This window comes from Archocentrus centrarchus, chromosome 13 (assembly GCF_007364275.1).
Source record: "Archocentrus centrarchus isolate MPI-CPG fArcCen1 chromosome 13, fArcCen1, whole genome shotgun sequence".
Classification (NCBI taxonomy): domain Eukaryota; kingdom Metazoa; phylum Chordata; class Actinopteri; order Cichliformes; family Cichlidae; genus Archocentrus; species Archocentrus centrarchus.
This window is the reverse complement of record NC_044358.1, coordinates 37,520,852-37,542,058: the sequence shown is the minus strand read 5'-3', so window position 1 is coordinate 37,542,058 and position 21,207 is coordinate 37,520,852. Positions and strand designations below refer to the sequence as shown.

The window sequence follows — 21,207 nt, the reverse complement described above, 5'->3', positions numbered from 1 at the left end:
AATATTATTATAACCATGTTTAGTTACATAATGAACAGACATAGGAAAGACTCATAATAATCACACACACTAAACTAAATACAAACAAACCCCCAAATTAATGCTTTAATGCTAGATAATGCTTTCAACTTCCCTGATTTTATGAATCCTGTGTGGATTATGGTGGTACAGCACAGTATCAGCAGACTGCAACAGAGTTTGTATGCACTAACATGCACTTGTTCATTTTTTTTCTGACCTATTCAATACCATATCAGTGCAAATACCACTTAACACTAATCTATGAATCATTCAAACATAAACAAGGCACCTAACTCTTTTGTGTCTATACATACAACAGACACAAAAAACTATTTTAAATTGTATCTTTGGGCAGTTTATTATTAACCAAAACCATATCATTTCTTTAGCTGAAAAATGTCCTGGCATGGCTACACATGCTACTGCTGACTTTCAGATACAGCAGATGAACAGCATCTGAAAGTCATGTCCTTAACAAATAAGAAACATTTTAGCAAAGCCCTGACACAGGACCTGAGAGACGCATCTGGATCTTCAGCTGATCCATCTGCTGTTCACTCATCAGAAAGGGTCTCATTGGAAGAGTAGCTGTCAAGAAGCCATTCTTAACAAAGTGATACAGGAATAAAAGGCTGAGGTATGCCAAATTACACAAGAACGGGACTGAAAATCTATTACAACAGGTCTGATGGAGTGATGAATCCACATTTGATATTTTTTGTTCGAATCATCGATACGTGCGGAGGAGCTCAGCAGGTGCAATAGAGCGTGCGTACAGCCATCTGTAAGACATGGTCATGGTTTGTGGCTGCATTTCAGCCAGTGATGTTGGAGATCTTGTCAAAATTGATGGAATTATGAACACAGAAAAGTGCAGTCAGCTTTTGATCCATCAGCAATACCATTTGGAATTTTTCAGCATAACAAAGATCACAAACACACTGTCAATGCAGTAAAATCATACCTGGCTACAAAATCACACAATGGAAAACCATCAGTCATGGATTGGCCTCCCCAGAGACCAGACCTGAATATTACTGAAGCAGTGTGGGATCATCTTGACAGAGAATGGAGCAAAAGGCAGCCAACATCCAAAGAAGAGCTTTGAATGTCCTTGGAGAACTGTTCTTGAAGACTACTTAAAGAAAAGAGGAGAAAGCTGCCTCAGAGTTCAGGCTATGTTGACTTTCAAGCTCATTAGTATTCTGCAAACTCTTTAATATAATGTTTTTCCATTTATGCACCTTTCAATAAATCACTGCACCTACTTCCCATTTTCCAAGAAAAATAGCTTTAAAGGCTCAAGTCTGAAGTGAAATTGTGTGATACGGTGAAGTCATTTCACTTCTCAGTAGAACAAAATTAGTTACCAGAACAAGGAAGGTGTGAAGGAACTAGCACAGTTATTCTATACAGCTCCTCTTTTTATGGTCGTGTTTACAGCCTGCAGCAGCACCAAAAGCTCAGTTTAAGAGGTTGAAAGAAAACTTTCTGAGGGAAGTGTGAAACATTTCATGTATATTACAGAGAAGAGACTACTGTCTTTTTCTCAGCACCGTGCCTTCTGTACATCTTTAAGCTACATCTGTAGATTTTATGCATTGCTCATATAGTAATTTTGTTAATTTTTGAAAATTTTCTTTCCTAAAAAGAAAAAGAAATAGATTTACTTTGAATACCTTCAATTAGGGAATTTGGATCATGTCACAGAAACATATTTTATAGACACACATACACAAAATGAGCAGGATGCCAACTAGGATGTATTAACAATATTTATTCACTACAAGCTCCAGTGTTATTTTTCCTATTTCATTTCAACCCAACAGTAAGAATGAGCAGTTTTTTTTTTTCCTTTACATATTTACATATTGGTTTCACTATTGGCAATATATCACATTTATCTATATACAACCCATATACCACCTTGTTGACACTAAGTGCTTTGAATGGTCAATAAGACCAGAAAAGCGCTGTATAAATGCAGTCTATTTATCATTTTTGCCAACCAAGAGTAGAAGATGAGATGTTTGTTAAATTTGGGTTAAAACTTCAGTAGATTTCTACTAATTGTGCTTTCTTTCCACCTTATCTCCTGAAAACAGAGGGCAGAGCAAAAGTAAAATAATCTCCATTTGTTTACTTGTGGAACTTTTCCATAAAGCTAAAGGCCTTAAAAGAAGAGTTCATTAATGTTTGCATCTAGTGTTCGGGGCAGGGACAGTGGAAGAGATGGTGAGTGAAACCTTCACAAACAAGACTTTATTATGAAAACACTGACAGATGAAAAAAAAAAAAGGGGGGGGGGGGGGTGTCACTGATCTTTGACCATTTGCCCTCTGTCTGCTTTTCTGTATTTAAAATGAGTGTCAGTATCTGCTGTAGCTCTCCAGCATTGCTGACAGCATCAGAGGAAAGAGAAAAGAAAGAAATTGATTCATACAATCAGACCATATATGACCAAGTCAGTTTGTGATCAATCTGAAGTGATACATAACATTAGTAACTAACTGAATACTGAATACATGAAAAATATGGAGATCTGAAAGTACCAGCTGTTATTATAATGTCAGAAAAGCAATTCTGGGTTAAGGTTTGATCCAGATCTGTGCAAGCTGCAGGCCAATAACACTAACAACAAACTGTGATAGAACACCAGCATCACCAGGTCAATATATGTGACAGCTTTCATTAATGTGTCAATTATACATCACTGTAAGGCCATTAATAATACAATACTAGGCCCATATAACCTAATAATTATTGCTCCCTTTATCAAAACATTTGGTGGGATTATTCTGAAAGAGTATTTAATTTCAAAATATTTGGTGTTAATGTTACCTTTTGAAAAGTATTTCTGAACTGATTACTCATAAAACGTGGTATGAGTGTACACCAGGTCACAACTATTGATAAATACAATTTGGTCTTAGAAAGTGTGACTTAATCACAACTTTATTGTTTTATTTTGTTTTTTTCTGAGCCATGATTCAACCACAGCCATTTTCACGGGAATTTAAAAGAACAAGCACGAGGCCGGAAAAGGTGTAAAAATAGTAGCAGGCTTCCTGAAAGAAAGAGGGTGAGCTCCAGTTAACGGTGATACAGCTTACTAAAAAGTGTGTTTGGAGGGAAAAAGGCACCGCACAAAAACACCAAAACCTCATCCCAGCTGTAAAGCATGATGGAGGAAGCATCGTGGTTTGGAGAAACTTTATATGTGTGTCAGGGCAGCAGTCCACGAGTTTCATGGGAACTTATGATGGAGGTTGTTGCAGCTAAAGGTAGTTGTACATGTTTTGTTTGTTTTTTCTTCTATTAAAGTCATGAAAAAAATCTGTTTCCCTGTTATTAGTTAAGTCAGATAGCGTGTGTCTGATCAATAACAGTGACTGAGATGAAAATCACATCACATGTTAGAGTAATCAGTGCAAAAATTCCATCAATTCCAAAAAGAGCAGACAGGCAAATAGTATGAAGACTTAAACTAAATACACATCAACCCTTGATTAAATCAGTAAAGTCATGTAGATGAAACAATATTTTTTTTTTTAAATTAAGTGATACAGTTGAATTTGTTAGAGCCAGAACACTTGCTTCAAGTGTTTTGTCTAGTAAGACTTTAAAATGCTAAACAGCACATTTTAATAAAACAAACAAACACATTTTCCAGTATTGCATGAACTTGAAAAGCTGCTGTGTCCAACATTGCATCATAGCTACAAGGGATTATGATAAATTGTGCATTCAGGCGCAAAAATAAATGAGAATTGCTAAATTTGGATTGGTAGAACACTTCAGATGTTTTTTTTAACAGCTGAAATTTGGTTGAAATACACATACAGTGGGTCAGAAATACAGTTCCATCTTATATAGCATATGTATTAATTATCTCTGTTAAAACTTATGGCCATTAATGTCAAAACACACTGTTTTTACCTCAAATCCTGCAATGAAAGGGCAGCACACCATTAAAAAATCCCAGTAACACAATCAAACCCAGCTTGTCACCTAATGTAACAAAAAAAAGTTTTAAAATTAAGACACGTGAGCTGTAAAATATACTTTTGCAATATGTACAGTAAAAAAAAACAAAAAAAGCAATTCTTTTTGAGGAGAAAAAAATTTAGCTTTAAATATATATCTCTCTTGTGTCTTTAAAAATCATTTATGAAATAAGCTATCATCTTATCTACATCTTCTCAAAGCAGCAATGACGTGTTATGAACCGGACGAGGACAACAGCAAGAACGAGGACAGCGAACACTGAGATCCATCTGCATGTTCAAGCTCAAATATAGGCGGCGGGGGGGGGGGCAGTAGCTTTCTGTTGGGAAAGTGGTGCCCAAATTTTCTCTGGTACTCTCTTCAAGTATTACCACTACTCTGAATGTGGAATCATTTGAATTTATATTTTATGGGAAAAGCATATTGTTAGTATTCATGAATCATCAAAGGTTATATAAAATTGCTCTGAAAAGTGCAAAAACCTAATTAAAATGCTTTCATTCAGTGACTTAATGTATCTTATGCATTATATTGCACCAAGTAACACCCAACACCCCCTCTCTTAGCTTCTAAGGCCATTTGAAACCCCATCATTTCATTCATTTACCTTCATCTTTGGGGTACTGCCAACACACTTTGAAACATTCACGTTTTCATGTAGAATCCTCATCATCTCCATCATTATCATCAACCACAATTACAACAGCGTTAAAAAATGAAAAAACAAACAAACCAAAAAAAAAACCAAACATAAAATTGACTTCTTATGTCCTGAATCGGGGGGTCACATGCATTTATTTGGGAATCCGAGCTTGCTTTTGTCTGGCCATGCAGTATGGACACACTGAGATGTGTGTTGCTTTATGCCAAAAAAACCCAAAACAAAACAAAAAAACATCACAATGATCCAGCCCTGAAAAGCACCTGAGAATCCAGGCTCTGTAGGATGTTTCACTCCAGCCTTGTGAAATCATCCAGATGGTTTTAAAAATAGTTCCTAAATCCATCTAGAAAGGGGGGGGTGGTCACATACTGTGTAGTGCTCGTCTACAAAAAAACAAAACGAAAACAAAAGAAAAAAACACCGGTCCATCAAGGAATTGGCATCAAATGAACTCTGCACTGTAAAATCCCAGTTTGTTTGGAGATAAAAAGGTCGAGACATACAGAAAGACACAATTGTAAAGGGCAGCGGGCTGTTTCAGCCCATATTCAGTCTGCTTCTCATCAGTGGATTCCAAACATTGCACCCGAACACTCATTTAGTCTTGTTTTGAAAGCTAATAGTTCCTCAAACTTGATTTTAAACAAGTGAGCCCGCTCTGCTCTGGGCAGGCACCATGACCGGCACTGCCCCCATCCGCTCCAGGGTAGCCTGGCTCACGGCGTAGGAGTGTGTGTGCTGCCCGTGTGCGGACGTCACCACCGGTTTGAGGCTCACAGAGCCGTTGCTGCGCACCATGGCGGGTGGGGACGGGGCAGAGTTTGTGGTGACCACCAGAGTCTTTGGTGGCGGGAGGGTGTGGCTGCCGTTGGCAAACGATGTCGTTGCTGTTGTGGGTGGAGGATGGCGGGACAGTGGGGTTGAGCCTGGAGCTGAGACAGCTGTACCGTGGCCGTGCGCTGTGTTCTGGCCTTGTCCGTGTCCGTGTGTGCCATGAGCAGCAGCGGAGAAGGTCTGGCGAGTGTCTCCATTGTAGCGCGTGTAGGAGTTGGTGTCATAGTTAGGCTTGGGGTTGTGCCAGTAACGGCTGTTGTACGTGTTGGTAGATGTCAGCGTGTCGTTCTCTGAGGAGGAGGCGTCTGCATGGAAAGCCTTTACTGATGATGACCTCTTAGGAGGAAGGTCATCCTCTCTGTTGAGGAGACATTTGAAAGAGTGCTCAATCAGTTTAGCTGGACAGACGTGTGCAACTTTACATACAACTTACAATTTTCAACTAAATCTCACTTCTCATTATCAACATTTATAGTTTTCAAGGAAAAAAAACTCAAAAAGCTGTTTTTTTTATTATATAGAACAAACCCATTTAATGATTTTTATTTTTTTTTTAAGTGATGCATTTTCTTATAGCAAAGCAAAAAGATCTGAAATATGTCTTGCTTTGATGGACAGTGAGATCAGCTTCAAATATTCAGCATAAATTTCCATAAAAAATCATCTTCAGAGCGTAGTTCTGCTGAGACTCTGCACAGTACTTATGAATCCATGCGTGCACTTTGACCTTTGTGGACTCTATTAAATATCATAATGTCATAATCACTGAAAAGCAACAAAGGTGTCAAAATGACAAAAATATTAATTTAAAATAAATACATACATAAGTAATAAAATAAACAGTGTCATGTTCTCTGCGTGTATTTAAAAGTATTTTGCCTAAAGCCGCCAAAAACTTCCTGTCATTCTGTTTTCCTGTTTTCATGAGGAATTATGATGGGAGCTGGGGCTATAAGATCAAATATATTCTTTGTGATTCTGTGTTGTGGAAAAGCAGAGGTGTAGGAGTGGATGGGGAATTTTAATGCTATCCCAGTCAGTCAAAGCTACAGATATCTGCAAATATCCTGATTTATCCTCCAAATGATTCCTGGAATAATTTAGTGGCAAATTTGCTGCCAAGGTAAAAAACTGACAGAGGTTTAAAAGGACAAACTAGCCCACAATTAGGAACAACATATAAGCAGTTTTCTGGTGTAGGTTCCTGAGTTGCCATTTCAGTGATGACACACTTAATATTCTACGACAGGAGCTGCAAAGCCAATGCTGCATCGCTCTGATTTTTAAAATACATCAAACAGGCCGTAAATGTCACCCTGCCACAGTCTGAAACACTAAGTGCGTGATTACCTGAGTAAACAAACCCTGCTTGACTTCAGCAGAAACACTAAATTAAATATAACCAATATTGTGCTGCTAGGTTTTGATAAACGCCCAAAACGCTTTGATGATAAAAGACAAACACTGTACAAAATGGAGACGAGCAGGAGTCTTCAAACAGAGAGAGAGAGAGAGAGAGAGAGCTACAAAAACAACAACAAAAAAATAAGTCATTTCCATTGGTCAGCGTTACACAGGTCTATAAGTTTCACCTTTCACAGAGGTCATCCATGCACTGGTTTGGTCCCTGGTATCCGGTAGTGCTATTGTACTAGAGTGCTGTTAATCTTACAAAGCCCAGCACCATTGGATGACAGTATGGATAAGACTGATAGGAATGTAACTGAGTACATTCACTCGAGTACTTTACAAAAATACAGGTTTAATGTACACTACTTGTACTTTATTTAAATATTTCTGTTATGCTACTTTCTGCTTCTACTCCACTTTATTTTGGACTTTGTGCCCCACACTTATTATTTTGCAGACAAATCACATTAGTAAAATAAAATAATCAACAGCTACAAATAATAATTAAATAATATAATGCATATGAGTCTGAAAATCATATACCTACTGTATATGTATCCCATCTGAATCCTGTCTGAATAAATGCATACACCACAGTGTAATGCAGACGCTCCATAAAAGTGCAGTTTGGCAGGGCTGCTGCATTAGCGATTACAGATATACCTAACAAACATGGTGAGTGTGCAAGCTTGCAACTACACTTTCACACCAGTCACATAATAATATTTCTTCTTAACAAACATTAGATTGAAATTTTTGCAACGCAACAAAGCACTTTTCTGGGAAAGCAAAAGGAAAGAAGGAAAAACATCGATCAAAGCCAAACCTGATCTCGTTGGGGATCTCCTCCTCGTCATATTTGTTCTTGTTCTTCCAATAGAAGAGCGTGACTGCCACTAACAGGGAACAGATGACGACTGCCAAGATTCCTGTAGCAATGGTCCCTGCTATTAGACCCACACTCTGAGGCTGAGCTGCAGGACAGAGAGACCAAAGGAGGTTTGACACGTTTGCCTAAAATAATTTGAATTCCTCTGAGTTAACTCTGAAGTGAACAGAGAGCTGGATGACATGGCCAAACCAATACATAAAAAAGTTAAGTAAAGTGATTCCATTTTATTTCACTAAAGAAGAAAATTAAGCAAGTGTACATAAGTGTGTGTGTGTGTGTGTATATATATATATATATATATATATATATATATATATATATATATATATATATATATATATATATATATATATATATATATATATATATATATATATATATCCACATTGGTATTAGAAGGCCATATAAAAGCAAAGGAAGGGAAAGACCGACTGAGCATACAGTCCAGCTTTTACAGTCCCATGGGAAATTAGCTCAGCTGATTATCCTCCAACATCAGCCAATTGCCTATCGAGGCTGGCGGCCTCCAAATAGTCAAAGAAAAAAAAATAAAAAAATAGGACCCCTTTTTGAACATGTGAAGAACTTCCCATGCCTTAATGAAAGAGCCCCAGATGTATTAAAACTGACCATTTCTGTGTCAGATGACAATTTTCGAAATCCAGCTGCTACAACTTTGCATAAGAGAAGTGCTTGCCAAAAAACATACTTTCAATTCTAATGTCTCTCTAACTTTATTAAAGAGCGAAGAACTACAGTTCACTGTGGAGTTGAGACCTGAGTTTGGGACGCTCCATGTTAAACAATATGGAGAATGCTTTTGTTTTTATATGGGCTTCAGTTGCCTCTTCAAAAAGCAAACAGACTTTTTTCTTTCAGCAAATATTCAGGAATATTTGGAATCGTATTTAACAAAAAAAAAAAAAAAATCCCATTCATGAGCATTTACATCTGTATTATGTCAGCAATTCTTCAAGTGCTTGAGAGCCACTGCATGTCTGACAGACTCAGCACTCAGTCAGGATCTTTCAGATCCAGAGCCCCGGCCCGTCACACACTGTCAGATGACCAAAGAAAACACGTTACAGTCCCTTCTGTCAGCCTATCAAAACTGCCTGACCCTGTCACTTTTACCAGCTCTGTTTTTCTTTGCTGGTGTCAGATGTCAAGTGCTGCTATGTGCAAGAAACTCTGGCTGTGCCCTTTGTTTGGCTGCATTTTTCTCACATTTGTTTGCTCGCTTGTGTCTGTGTTTGACAAGCGTCAGTCAACGAGAAGACGTCCCCTCTGCCAGTGAGCGCGCAGCTTTTCCATCTTTATATGTACAGCCTTAAACGAACCGACATGTGTCACCTTACCTGTGTATGTGATAGTCACAGTGCGCTCCAGCAGTGCATTTGAGTTTACTTACGTGCAACAACCTGCAGGTTCAGCAGACAAGTGCTCTTTCCAATAGCGTTGCTGGACGTGCACTGGTAGAGTCCTGAGGTGGTGGTGCTGATGTTTCTCAGTGTAACAGTGCCCTGCATCTGGTCTGGAGGACACACACACACACACACACACACGCGCGCACACAGCCACATAGTAATTAAAGTTACTAAAACACAACCATAGGGAGCCCGTGTTGTAACTCACACATGACCCACTGCGTAACAAAAAGCACATTTATATACTATATAATAGTTCATTTAAATCTACTCTCATTTACACTTTAAAAAGTTGAACTAAACAACTTCTACTAACTACCAATAGAGGGTGCTATAGTCTTCCTAATCCTAGTTGTGCAAGCACGCTGTGCAGTAGAACAATAAAGCTGCATTCCTTTTTATAAATGATGAAAGGGTTGAGTTGTGAGATTAGAATCACAGAGCTGTACACTACTGGATTCATTTAAATTGCATAAGCTTTTTTTTTTTCCTTCTTCTTCTTTAAATTTCCATTGTAGAGGAAGTCAGCCAGATCTTTAACAGTTTTCTTGGCAGTGACATGACAGATGTCACAGCTGTCTGTGTCAAACTAAACACACAGAGGATTAGGAGTGACGCTGGATTCCAGGATCCCTTTACAGTTTGAGTCAAATGCCAGCAGCAGAAAACAAACCTGAATATTTAAAAGCACTTTTGTTATGTTTGTTTGTTGTTGTGGTTATTGTTTTATGTAAGAGGATATGTCAAATACATTAATCAAAAGATAAATACATAATGCATTATACATAAATGCTAAATTTAATTTTGAGGTTGCTAAATGATTTAAACTGTAAGTAATGCCTTCAGCTATGACTATACCTTCAGCAGTGAGTCATATTATAGGCTACACAAGCTAACAAGCGGGAGATTTTGTTAAGATTCAAGATTATTTTATCTGGCTGCATATAATTGGATTTTTTTTAATGGACTCTAGTCTGTATCAATAGACATTTAAAATGCTCTTAGACAAAAATATTGAAATAAAGTACTGAAAACTGAGAATTAGTTTCCAAAATCTAGACTAAAAAACTTGTTTTTGTGACAGGTTGTTTTTGGTGTTGTTGTTTGTTTGTTCATGTGTGTTAATGCCACACCATTTTGTGGTGAAATAGATTCTTTGAAGTGCTTTTCGATGTTATCATTTCAAAGGGCTGATTGCCGAACATGCAAATTAGCATATCACAAAAGCAGATAATTGACATTTATTCAACCACCTTTGCAGCCTAATTTGCAATTATGATTTACTCAGTACAAATTTCCTATTCTCCCTCTGCAAGTGCTTCGGTAATTGGACTCCATACCTGTCAAAAGAGAAATATTTTACTTTTATGATACTCTGCTGTCTGCAACTGATGTGACCTTTGCACAGTAGGCTTCTACTGACCAGTAGTGTACAGACAACGCAAGAGACTGGTGACGAAGATTATTTCACTGTGCAGTGGGCACAGCTGGAAAAGAAAGGAGAGTCCACAACACCGGTCCTCTCTGATGCTGAAAACCAACAGTTTCTGTGACTGTTAAAAGCTGGATGGCAGAAGAAGGTTCATGTATTGCGATCGCCATAGTGACACCCTCCCAGCTCACGATGGCTCAGTGTTGGTATTCAGCATGAGGGAGGAGCACCACCAAACAATATCACTTTGCTCACTTACAGAAACACATTGCTGATGCACACAAGCTCATTCACAAATTCACAGGTTTGAGTCACTCCATCCATCCATCATCACCCTCAGCAGGGTCAGTGGAGGGATCTTTGAGGGGGGGGGCATTAGTTCAGGCCTGGCACATGACAGGTGGCAGTGATGGTGGATTTGGTGCTGAGTCTGAGCTACGCTATGCGTGTGAGATTTACCAGCGAAGGTGGGGCAAAAGGGAACTCCGACGGCCAGCTTGTTTGTAATACCTTGCATGGCGTTGTGCGGCAGCTTGGGCAGTGCGTCCAACTTCTCCCAGGAGTAGGACGGTGTGGGAATACCTTCCTCTGAGCTGCAGATCAGCATGATGTCACTTCCTACATCCAGCGTTCCCTGGATTCGACATGCTGGCACCGAGGGGGGCACTGGCAGATGGAGAGAGTGGGCGGTGTTGCGTTAACCACTTTACAAAGCAAAACTAATTTTCTCCTAACAGTGGAGAGAATTGCATATTCAAAAAAGGTGAAGAATCTCATTAATCAAATAGCACTTATATCCTGCACTCCTAAAAAAATAAAATGCTGTTGTTTCCTGACAAAGTGAAAGGTTTCCACCTTGTCACAGTGATGACTGTGCTGTTTGTCGTTCTTTAGAGGTCTGCAAATGGCAGAAAAAAAGGATCATTTTGTCCTTTACTGACATCAGCTGGCACTGGAGAGCTCTACATGCTCTCAGGTTATGAAGAGGGCAACTGTTTCCTTCATGTCCTTTTTTATTGTTGTTTTTGTAAAAAAAATATATATATATATATATAAAAAAGTGCTTAGTTACCCAACACTGTGAGTCCAATTACACCAATGTTGCGCCCCCCTCTGTCTGGGAGGTTGTTGACCAGGCACTGGTAGGTCCCAGTGTCGGACAGCTGGGTGTTGTTGATGAAGATGGAGGCACTTGTACTTGGCATGGTGGCAACGAAGCCCACACGACCATTGAGGTGGTTGGAGAGGCTGAAGACTCGACCGCCCTGGTAAATTATCACCTGGATTAAGATGTCACAGGGAAGCGATGGAGGAGAGGCAGAAGGAGGGGGGGGTAAAAAATGACAAAAAGCAGATCAAAATAGAAAAGTGTGGCAGAGGAAGGAAAGCAGGTTGGTGGCAAAAAAAAGCAGAGAAAAATGGTGGAGAGGAGGAAAGGAAACAATATCAAAAACTCAACATTTAATCAGTCATAATAAATGAAAAATGCACATTTACTTTTTTTTATCGCTGTTCCAATAAATATGTGCACAAGTCTTTACGGTGACTCAAAAAAATGTCATTTAGATACATGGCGATCCCTTTAGAGACCTGTTACGCATTGCTCTCACTAGAGGGAGACCTATTTCTACTAAGAGGCTAAAAATAGACTGGACAGAGTAAGTGATGGAGCAAACTGACTTATTTCTCTGGAAGAAACAAACAAACAAACAGACAAACTAAAAAAAAAAACTTTTTTATTTGTAAGTGGTCCTTTCTACCTTAGTGGGGAGATTTAGGGGAAGAAGTACACACTAAAAGTATGCTCTCATCCTACCGTAAGGCTCTTTAGATAAAAGCATGCACTAAATGGTATGCATAATTGAAAACATTTTCAATTGGAAACATATAAACTGCAATATGACAAATCCAACGGTGGCAATGCAGGCAGACGTCTGCACAATGAATCAAACCCAGCAGCAAATTAAAGCAGACGCTATCATTTTATCATTACGTCTGTGACCTTTGAGAACAATCACAGATTCCACACTTGGTTGGGGTTGAGGTGATCTTGTCTCAGGATCAAAATTAAAAGGCAGTGAAAGACCAAGTTGTTTAAAAGCTTCCCCGAGGCTTCAAATATGGACTGAACAGCTCGTTTGTGAGGCCGGGCCACATGCAAAACAGCTCTCACCCCTCAGCTGGGCCCACACAAAGGATGAAGGACCCACGCAAACACACGGTGCGTGCACACAAGTCTGGCAGTCATGACACACGCGCACCAACTCACATGGCGCGGCACATACACCTACACACAAAGCATGGTGGGGAATCAGAGGGGCTATTCACTTTGCTGAAAAGAGGCCTCATTGAACTGTTCAAAGATTCAGCTAGAGAGGCAACCGGCACCAGTGTGTTCTTGCGTGCATGTGTGCGGCTGCATATATGTGTGTGTGGGTGAGCACGAAAATGATAGTTTGGATGAAAGTGCAGGAGTGCGTATGTGACCGTGTCCTCCACCGCTGCTTAACGATTGTAAATTGCGTGGCAGCAATTTCCTGAGTGCAGTACGCTCGCTTTGTCCTCTTATGTGCAGATGAATAGGCAGCTCCTCAGCTGTGATGAGAGCCTGCAACTGCCTCTTCTGCGTGTGTGTGTGTGTTTCGGTGTAGATACATTTTCTCACAAGGAGTGTATCAGTTTTGAGTTGTGTGTGTGTGTGTGTGTGTGTGCGTGGAGCGTGGAAGTGTTTGTGATTGTTCTGTCACAATAATTGCTCCTCTGTCTTAATAACTGCCCATTCTTTCCTTCTATGTCTTTTTTTTTTGCAGGTTCATGTTCGTTGGTTTGACCAGGCTCTATATTCCCGATGACCCGACAATATAATCTGCATGCCCGATGAAAGTGATCCAATCAATCGGCCTCACACGCTTCATTTTCCTTGTGCTTGTTTGAGTGTGGGCATGAATGAGTCAAGGATTAAAGCAGGTCCTAACCTGTGCTGCAGATCAGGCCTGTTTCTGCTATGGTATCTTCTTCTCTGTGGGTATTCATTTTCTCACTAGAAACAAATGCCTGAACAATTATAGAGGAATAAATCAAGCCAATATATGTTTAAAAGCATGTTAATACTCATTTGCATGAGAGCAGTGTTGCATTTCTTGGTTGTTAAATGTGCCAAAATTCCCCTTTTTTTAGATTTTTGACTCTGTGCGCTGTGTTGATCCATCCATATCTATGTGTATGTATAAATCACCTCGTTCCCTCGCGTGACCTGGTTGGCTTTGTGGCTACGAACAGGCAGAAAAGAGGTCATGGCTGGCACTCAAATGGCAGACAGCCCTAAGAACTCTAGCTGGACGCCCAACTATTGGCCCAGCGGTAAACCTCCGTTACACCCTTTGACTCCTAAAATCCTACACAGATACAGTACAAGCATCTGCACAAATTGTGCTATATCCCCAGTCTTCTGCTGTGCGATATACCCTGCACGTTTGAATATCAAACAGATGCTCACAGTAAACTTTCAGATACTGCTGTACCAGTTTCATGGTCATATCCCAATTCTAACTGACCCTAAGGACCCCCTGGCCCCGTGCATGAAGGATACTGCCATCGCTTCAATAAAGCCCGAATAAATCTCTAAACCCTCACAGCTCCCTTCAGTCTAATGACTATAAGCTGCAACTGTTATCTCTTTCTATCCTTTGAGACATGTTCGGAACAATATGGAACCAGATCCTTTTTTACTAATATACCACTGGATTTACCCGATTTACCCTACTGACTACAGTACATAAGTATACTTGATTCTTCTGCTAGCACATTTCCACATAGTGCTAAGTCTTCTACACTATCACTTGTTTTAAGGCTATGCTTTAGTCCAAGTTTTCCTTCCAGGTTCTCACTGTGATCCTTATGTCGATACTCTTGGTACACTGGCACACTGCATTCAGCTGCTTCTGATCCAAAGAACATTACATGAGGGAAAAAGGGAAACAAACTGCATTTCATTTGAAATCAAGGGGAAAAAATAAGGAGAAAAAAATTTGAAGACAAACTGCATTCTTTGGGGATGGCTTAGGGCAGAATGGAAGTTGTAGCATTAAAAAAATAACAGTTTTGCTGGAACAGTTTGTAAAATAGGAAACTTCAATGCATCAAGGTTCTGGTTCAGCACAGGTGAAGCTTCTCTTCCCTTTCTGAAAGGTTTCCCTTATGAAGCAAACTTTTTTTTTTGTAGATTTTTTTTGTTGTTGTTGCCAAGTTTGTGAGTGGAGGCTGGATTACACTGGCTCTCCTAGTAACTGATCTGTTGTACAACTCACAGTAGAGTTTGAACTGTGTTATCTTACTGGCCTGTCTGATAATCTGAGCTTGTGTGTCTTGCGTGTAACAGTGAGGCTATTGTGCCAGGATGAAGTACCAAAGGAGACTTGTAAACCGGCCTTAAAATGTCAAAGACAGCACTGGAGAAGTTGCGCCTGCAGCTGCTCACAGGAGCAGTGCTCCCAAAGTATTTAAAAACTCACCATAACCATCATAACTACATTTCACTGTAAACATTTTAGGAAGGTGTGGCATTTAAAAACCTTTAAAAAGGTTTTGTTTTTTTTCCTGTTGAAAGACACTTCTGAAAAATGAAAATGACTCTGGATACACATGTTCCTTGAGGCAGGCAAGAGAAAAATAGCTAAATAAATACAATGAAAATTCCTGTCAAAGTTTCACTTTATCACGTTTGGAGTCGGGTTAAGCTGAACATAGGAGTCATGGATGCACTGCATCAGACAGCACAGATCCTCCTAACTTTTTCCAGAAGGAGGAGTTGCAGCCTAAGAAAAAAACATGCCGTGTTTTGTCTGAGATCACTCCTTTCAAATTTCGATGTGCCCAGAAAAACTTACTTAGGCCGTGTTCAGATGAGGATTAATCTGATCCTGAAAGTACAGATGTTCTCAGTTAGAGATGAGCGTCATTTCTGCACATTATTCTCTATGACCTCAATTTCACAGAGGATTCATTTCAATGAAGCTGCACAATTTTTTACTATAACAACATTATCTATTTTTCAGCTCCCTTTCCAGGAACAAAAAAAAGAGGGAGCTGCAAACCATTTTCATTAGTGCTGAGAAAATGTACTTTTCTTTATAACGTTGGATCTTCAGCTACTATAACTAAGAAGACAATAAGTAGCAAAAATTGAATTTTTAAAGGTGTTAGGCAAGACTGATATTACTAAGCTGTCCCACGACATTAAAAGCATGTTTCAAAAAGGGGTAGCTGTAAACTTTTGAAGCTAACTTTTGAAGTTATTCTGACATCTGAAACTATGAAACTGTTTTCAGGAATTAGTTTTATGGAGCTTTTATTTGAGCATAAACAACACCAATATCCAGCAAACAGTTTTAAGAGGATAGACAGCAGGTCAGAAACACAAAACCACTGTGTCTAGTCGTGTGTGTGGGCGTGCGTGCCTGCTTCTGTGTGTGTGTGTGTTTATCTGGATTATCTCACACCAAGCGGTCCACAGAGGCCAAGACATCTGATCTCAGCAACAACTTGATAGACAGATTACATGCACAGAAAACAACGCATGAATATGCGCACCGACCCAAACACGCAGGTACGCTTCTCTGAGCTGTGCGCCAACATGTTCGAATTTGGAGCTTAGCTTGTCAGGTCGTGAGAAAACATAAACGACTACAACTAGGCAAGAGTTTACACACTCTCCGAACACTGCAACACATTTTATACTGATGTTACACACTTCGGTCACAGTAGTGGATTTATAAACATACGGCACTGTGCAAAAGTCTCGAGTCACCCCTCACTTCTTTATATTTTGCGTCCAAGGATCTTTGTCATTTTTAAAAGTGGTCCTGAGCAGTAATTCTCCAGGCTTTGAAAGTTCTTTCAAAGTTTCTCTTTGGACATTGCCTGCCTTTTCACTCATTTTCAGTCCAGTCCTTGTAAATGGCCATTTTCAGAGGAATGTTTGTTAAGCCAGATAACACTGACCAACAAAGGCACGTAACTCAAGGGATAAACCAGTCTACACATGACAAAAAACTTAGTAAAGAACCAATTTTAAAATGAATCTTTAGGAATTTTGTTGCTAGCAGCCCGTTACAAAACACAATTTTTTTAATTGAATATATGAAATCTATGACAACTTCTAAAGATAACACAAATAAAATAGTATTTTTGCACCAATCACTGCACCTATTTCCCATTTTACTAGCAAAATATAAAGAAATGACTGGTGGCTCATACCTTTTGCACAACACGGTCGCTTTATTAAATGCTGGCCTATGAAGCCTGTTACTTATTTGTTTTTGGATATTTTTGGTTTTGTTTTTTACTATAGAAATGGTGTGACAGGGATTCTATTGCATTCATGTCATATTGGAGCAGGCTCAGGTACGGATTGAAGAAGCCTATCGGTGGTTGTTTGGAGCTAGAATTAAGAGTTGTACACAGATACTGAAGCAGGTTTTCCTCAGTATAACTAGAGTCGAGGAGACTTGCATTGTGTAGTCCATGTTAAGTATACTGTAGAACAAAGCACTTGGGTGGAATTTTGCATTCCTCATCTAGTATTCTTTATCATAGTGAAAGAGTGTGTGCTGTGTTATCGACACCTTTGTGAATATGCTGCCAGTTGTCTGTTCTAGACTGATGGTGGCCCTGAATCCTTTATTATAATAATTACATTTTTCTTTTCACAATTTGTGAAGTCTAAATTATTGTGCTTGGGAAGCTAAAAGCTCTTAAAACTTCAATATACAACACCGTACAGTATGTAAATATGAAACTATAGCCACCAGCTGGCTCTCTTAGCTGTTCATTTAATAATACAGTGGTGAAGGGGACCTGGTGGGGACCCCTTCTCAGATGATAAAACAAAGGTATGATCATTCATATCTTGAGTCTGATGGTGCAGCCACAAATTTAACCATCCCTCCATGACACACAACCACCTTCTCCTCCGCCATTAGTGTACTATATACAGTATGAGTATCAGTTGGTCAGCAGAGAGATGTCCTTCCTGACTACTGTATTCAAACATAGTGGGAGAACGTGACAGCTTCCACAAACCGGCATTCGCTCCTTTTAATGGATTCATTACAAGTTTTTTTAATGGATTCATTACAAGTTTAAAAGAACGCATCAATTTATTGGAAGATGTAATAACACACTAATCTATGTATATTTATGGATATAATATCCCTTTTTTCCCTTTAAAGGAGAAAGCCTGATACTGTCAATGTGAATTACTTTTAACCATCAGCTGGAGGAGTCAATGTGTGCATAAAAGACGGTTACCCACACACCAAAGAACAGAACAGAACAGGAGACTGATGGGAGGGACGTTCTTTATGCTGAATCTACAGCTACTATATTACCTTATGCTGAGCAGCAGATGCAAGGTGCAAATGCAACACTAACGCCATCACCTTTTAATTTGATATTGTGTAGGAGTTAACTGTTCAGGAGCAACATTAACATTCATTTGAGGTCAGTTTTCCCTTCAGCTCTGTTCTGTTACCATAACTCCTGGGGGAAATATGTGACTCTTCAGACTCTAGCTAATTGCTTACTTTCTTTGTCAGCTTGCCAAGTAGCATATATAGTTTTCTTTTTCTTTTTTTCCTCCCCCCAAAAAACTCAAAAAACAAACAAAAAAGAATCAAAAACAATCCCAGGAAAGTTTTGAAAGCGGTTTAAAACTGGCTGGAAAATTGTAACAGTAACTAAAGGACCCTATGAAGCTGAGAGGAAGTGAAGAACCAGGAGATCATTTTTTTGAGTGGCTGTCAACTCCTTTAATGATACAGACAGCTAGTTGGTAAATTATTACTTTAAAACATACACCATAATATATTATGATGGAATCATTTGGAATTTATTGTGACTTTTAACTCAAAATACAAATGACTTTGTCTTTTCTCTGGAATAACTACTTCATAGATCAAGCATCTCAGCAGACACCAAAAGCACCAGGCTGTCACCCTGCCTCCTCTCATAAACAAAATATATAGAGCTCATAGTTACGTTCCACAGCCTATAATGTGGAGTCAACCGTGTAAGCTAAAGTCTGTGAATGAGAAGGTGACGCCTTAGACAACACGGCAATGAAAGCAGCGAGGAAAACAAATAGCTGTGTTTGCACTTTTAGAGAAGCCGTCAGAGTTCTGCTGCTAGCTTCTAAGAGTGCATCATTCAGTATAGACCAACATGAATGTGGCTTTCAAATTTGAGAAGAGAGAGATCTGAGTGGTCATAGTGTGCGCTCACTAAAGTGCTAATGCAGGTTGTGCAAGTGTATGGAGTTCTGTTCAGTAATTCTTAATGGCTTTTAGCATCAACTATAATCATTTATGACACACTCTCTCTCTCTCTAAAATGACCTTGTACTTGTTCTGTCGCACCACACTTTGTTTCATCGCACACTTTTAGACAGCTCCCCAATTTTGTGATGAAATGGCAGTTTGCAGTGTTTTTGTTTCTTCTTGTGTGTGTGGACAGATTGTGAGATATTACATTTCTAAGTCTGTGACAATGTATTGCATTCTTAATGGAAATAGCGGTACCAGTTATACATGGGCTTCATGTATGCAATGTAGTGTGAACCTGACGTAAAGTGTGAATGTGATGCTGCCTTCTATAGTGTTGAGCTCCAATTATTCACTCTGTGTGTGTGCGTGCGGGTATGTGTGTGTGTGTGTGCCTGTGTAAGTGAGTGTATAAGCCACAGGTGCACACATGAGAGGATTCTTCCATGATGTGTGACTTTTTGGATGTATATACTCACGTCAGTATTCACACTTTTACTGCACACTTCGTATTTATGTGTGAAGTCAGTAGACATACTGTATATAAGCCCTGCATGCATGCAAGTGGATCTGCAGTACATTTGGACCAGCAGTCTGTCTAATGCCAGTTTGTGTGCGTGCATTTGTGTATATTTGTGTGTGTTTGGTGAGAACAGCTGCGATATAGAGCCTGTCGTGGGCGTGAGTTAATTAGTGCAGAAGATGATTGTGTTATTTGGACGGCCGACCAGCACTGGGGTTCAAAGTGAAGGGAGGCAGGTGAGCTTGTACGGCCTGCAGCTGCATGTTAAACAACTCAAATGGAAGCACAGAAGTCCCGCACAAGGGGATGAAGAGTGAGTGAAAGAGGGATGTGGGGGGGGGGGGGGGGGGGGGGGGTAGAATGCTATAAAGCGAGAGGCCAGATAAACAAAATGAATATAGTGACAAATTCTACCATGTCTTTGCTTGGAACTTACTGACAATGTTTCCAAATGAACTCAGCACTAAAAAGGCCTTAAAATATTTTGACTGTGCAGTTGATATATTGTTTTAAAGGTGTCTTCCAGCACACAGCTTGTAGACTATAAATACACCCTTAATCTTTTACTACTACAATACTTCTATATTACACTATGGTAAACTCTATTTATAACAAAACTGATATATGAAAGGTGTGTTCAGATGCACTGAAAAGGGATTATTTTTTATTTTTTTGGTTCTGTGTCTGCTTTTGCTTATGCTGTGTATCTATATTGTCTGCATATACATATTTGGCATGGGAAAGATACTGTGCAAAAGTCTTGAGTCACCCCTGATTTATTTTTATACACTGCCCAAAAAAAATTACAGGAACACTTTTTAATCAGAGTGCACTGTCAAGTCAATTAAACTTCTGGGATGTTGATCTGGTGACTTAGGGAGAAGGGGGGGGGGGGGGGGGTTGTTAATCAGTTTTATTGTCTAGAGAGGCAACAGTAAGACAACCCCCCCACCCCCACCCCCCCACCCAAAAAAAAGGGTCAGTGTCACTACTGGTAGCATGAGGTGATACTTGGACCCTACAGAGGTTACACAGGTAGTCCAACTCCTCCAGGATGGCACATCAGTGCATACCATTGTCAGAATCTCTGCTGTGTCTCAGAGCACAGTCTCAAGAGCATGGAGGAGATTCCAGGAGAAAGGCAGTTACTCTAGGAGAGCTGGACAGGGCCGTAAAAGGTCATTAACCTATAACCAGGACCGGTATCTGTTCCTTTATGCAAGGAAGAACAGGATGAGCACTGCTAGAGCCCTACAAAATGACCTCCAGCAGGTGACCGGTGTGAATGTCTCTGACCAAACAATCAGAAACAGACTTAATGAGGGTGGCCTGAGGGCCTGATGTCCTCTAGTGGGCCCCGTGCTCACTGCCTGGGACTATGGAGCCCGATTAGCATTTTCCATAGAATACCACAATTGGCAGGCCCACCACTGACGTCCTGTGCTTTTCACAGATGACAGCAGGTTCACCCAGAGCATGTTTGACAGACACGAAAGGGTCTCAAAAAGAACATTATGTTGCCTGTAACATCATTCAGCATGACCCATTTAGTGGCGGGTCAGTGATGGCCTGATGAGGCATATGCATGAAGAGATGCACAGACCTCTACAGGCTAGGCAACGGTACCCTGACTATCGTTAGGTATCAGGTTTAAATCCTTGGACCCACTGCACTATGC

At 39.8% G+C, this 21,207-nt stretch overlaps 1 protein-coding gene across 1 annotated transcript in view; it reads right to left on the bottom strand.

The window, feature by feature from the left end:
• Positions 1-1,778: 1,778 nt before the first annotated feature.
• The window catches only part of igsf11 (immunoglobulin superfamily member 11), a 112,685-nt gene continuing 93,256 nt past the window's right edge, over positions 1,779-21,207 (bottom strand). The window contains exons 4-8 of the mRNA XM_030744910.1: positions 11,761-11,968; positions 11,199-11,354; positions 9,241-9,363; positions 7,764-7,911; positions 1,779-5,885 (exon numbers count right to left, since the gene is read on the bottom strand). Coding sequence (XP_030600770.1) covers positions 5,333-5,885; positions 7,764-7,911; positions 9,241-9,363; positions 11,199-11,354; positions 11,761-11,968 — 1,188 coding nt within the window. The 3' untranslated portion in view covers positions 1,779-5,332. The remainder of the gene's footprint in view (positions 5,886-7,763; positions 7,912-9,240; positions 9,364-11,198; positions 11,355-11,760; positions 11,969-21,207) is intronic.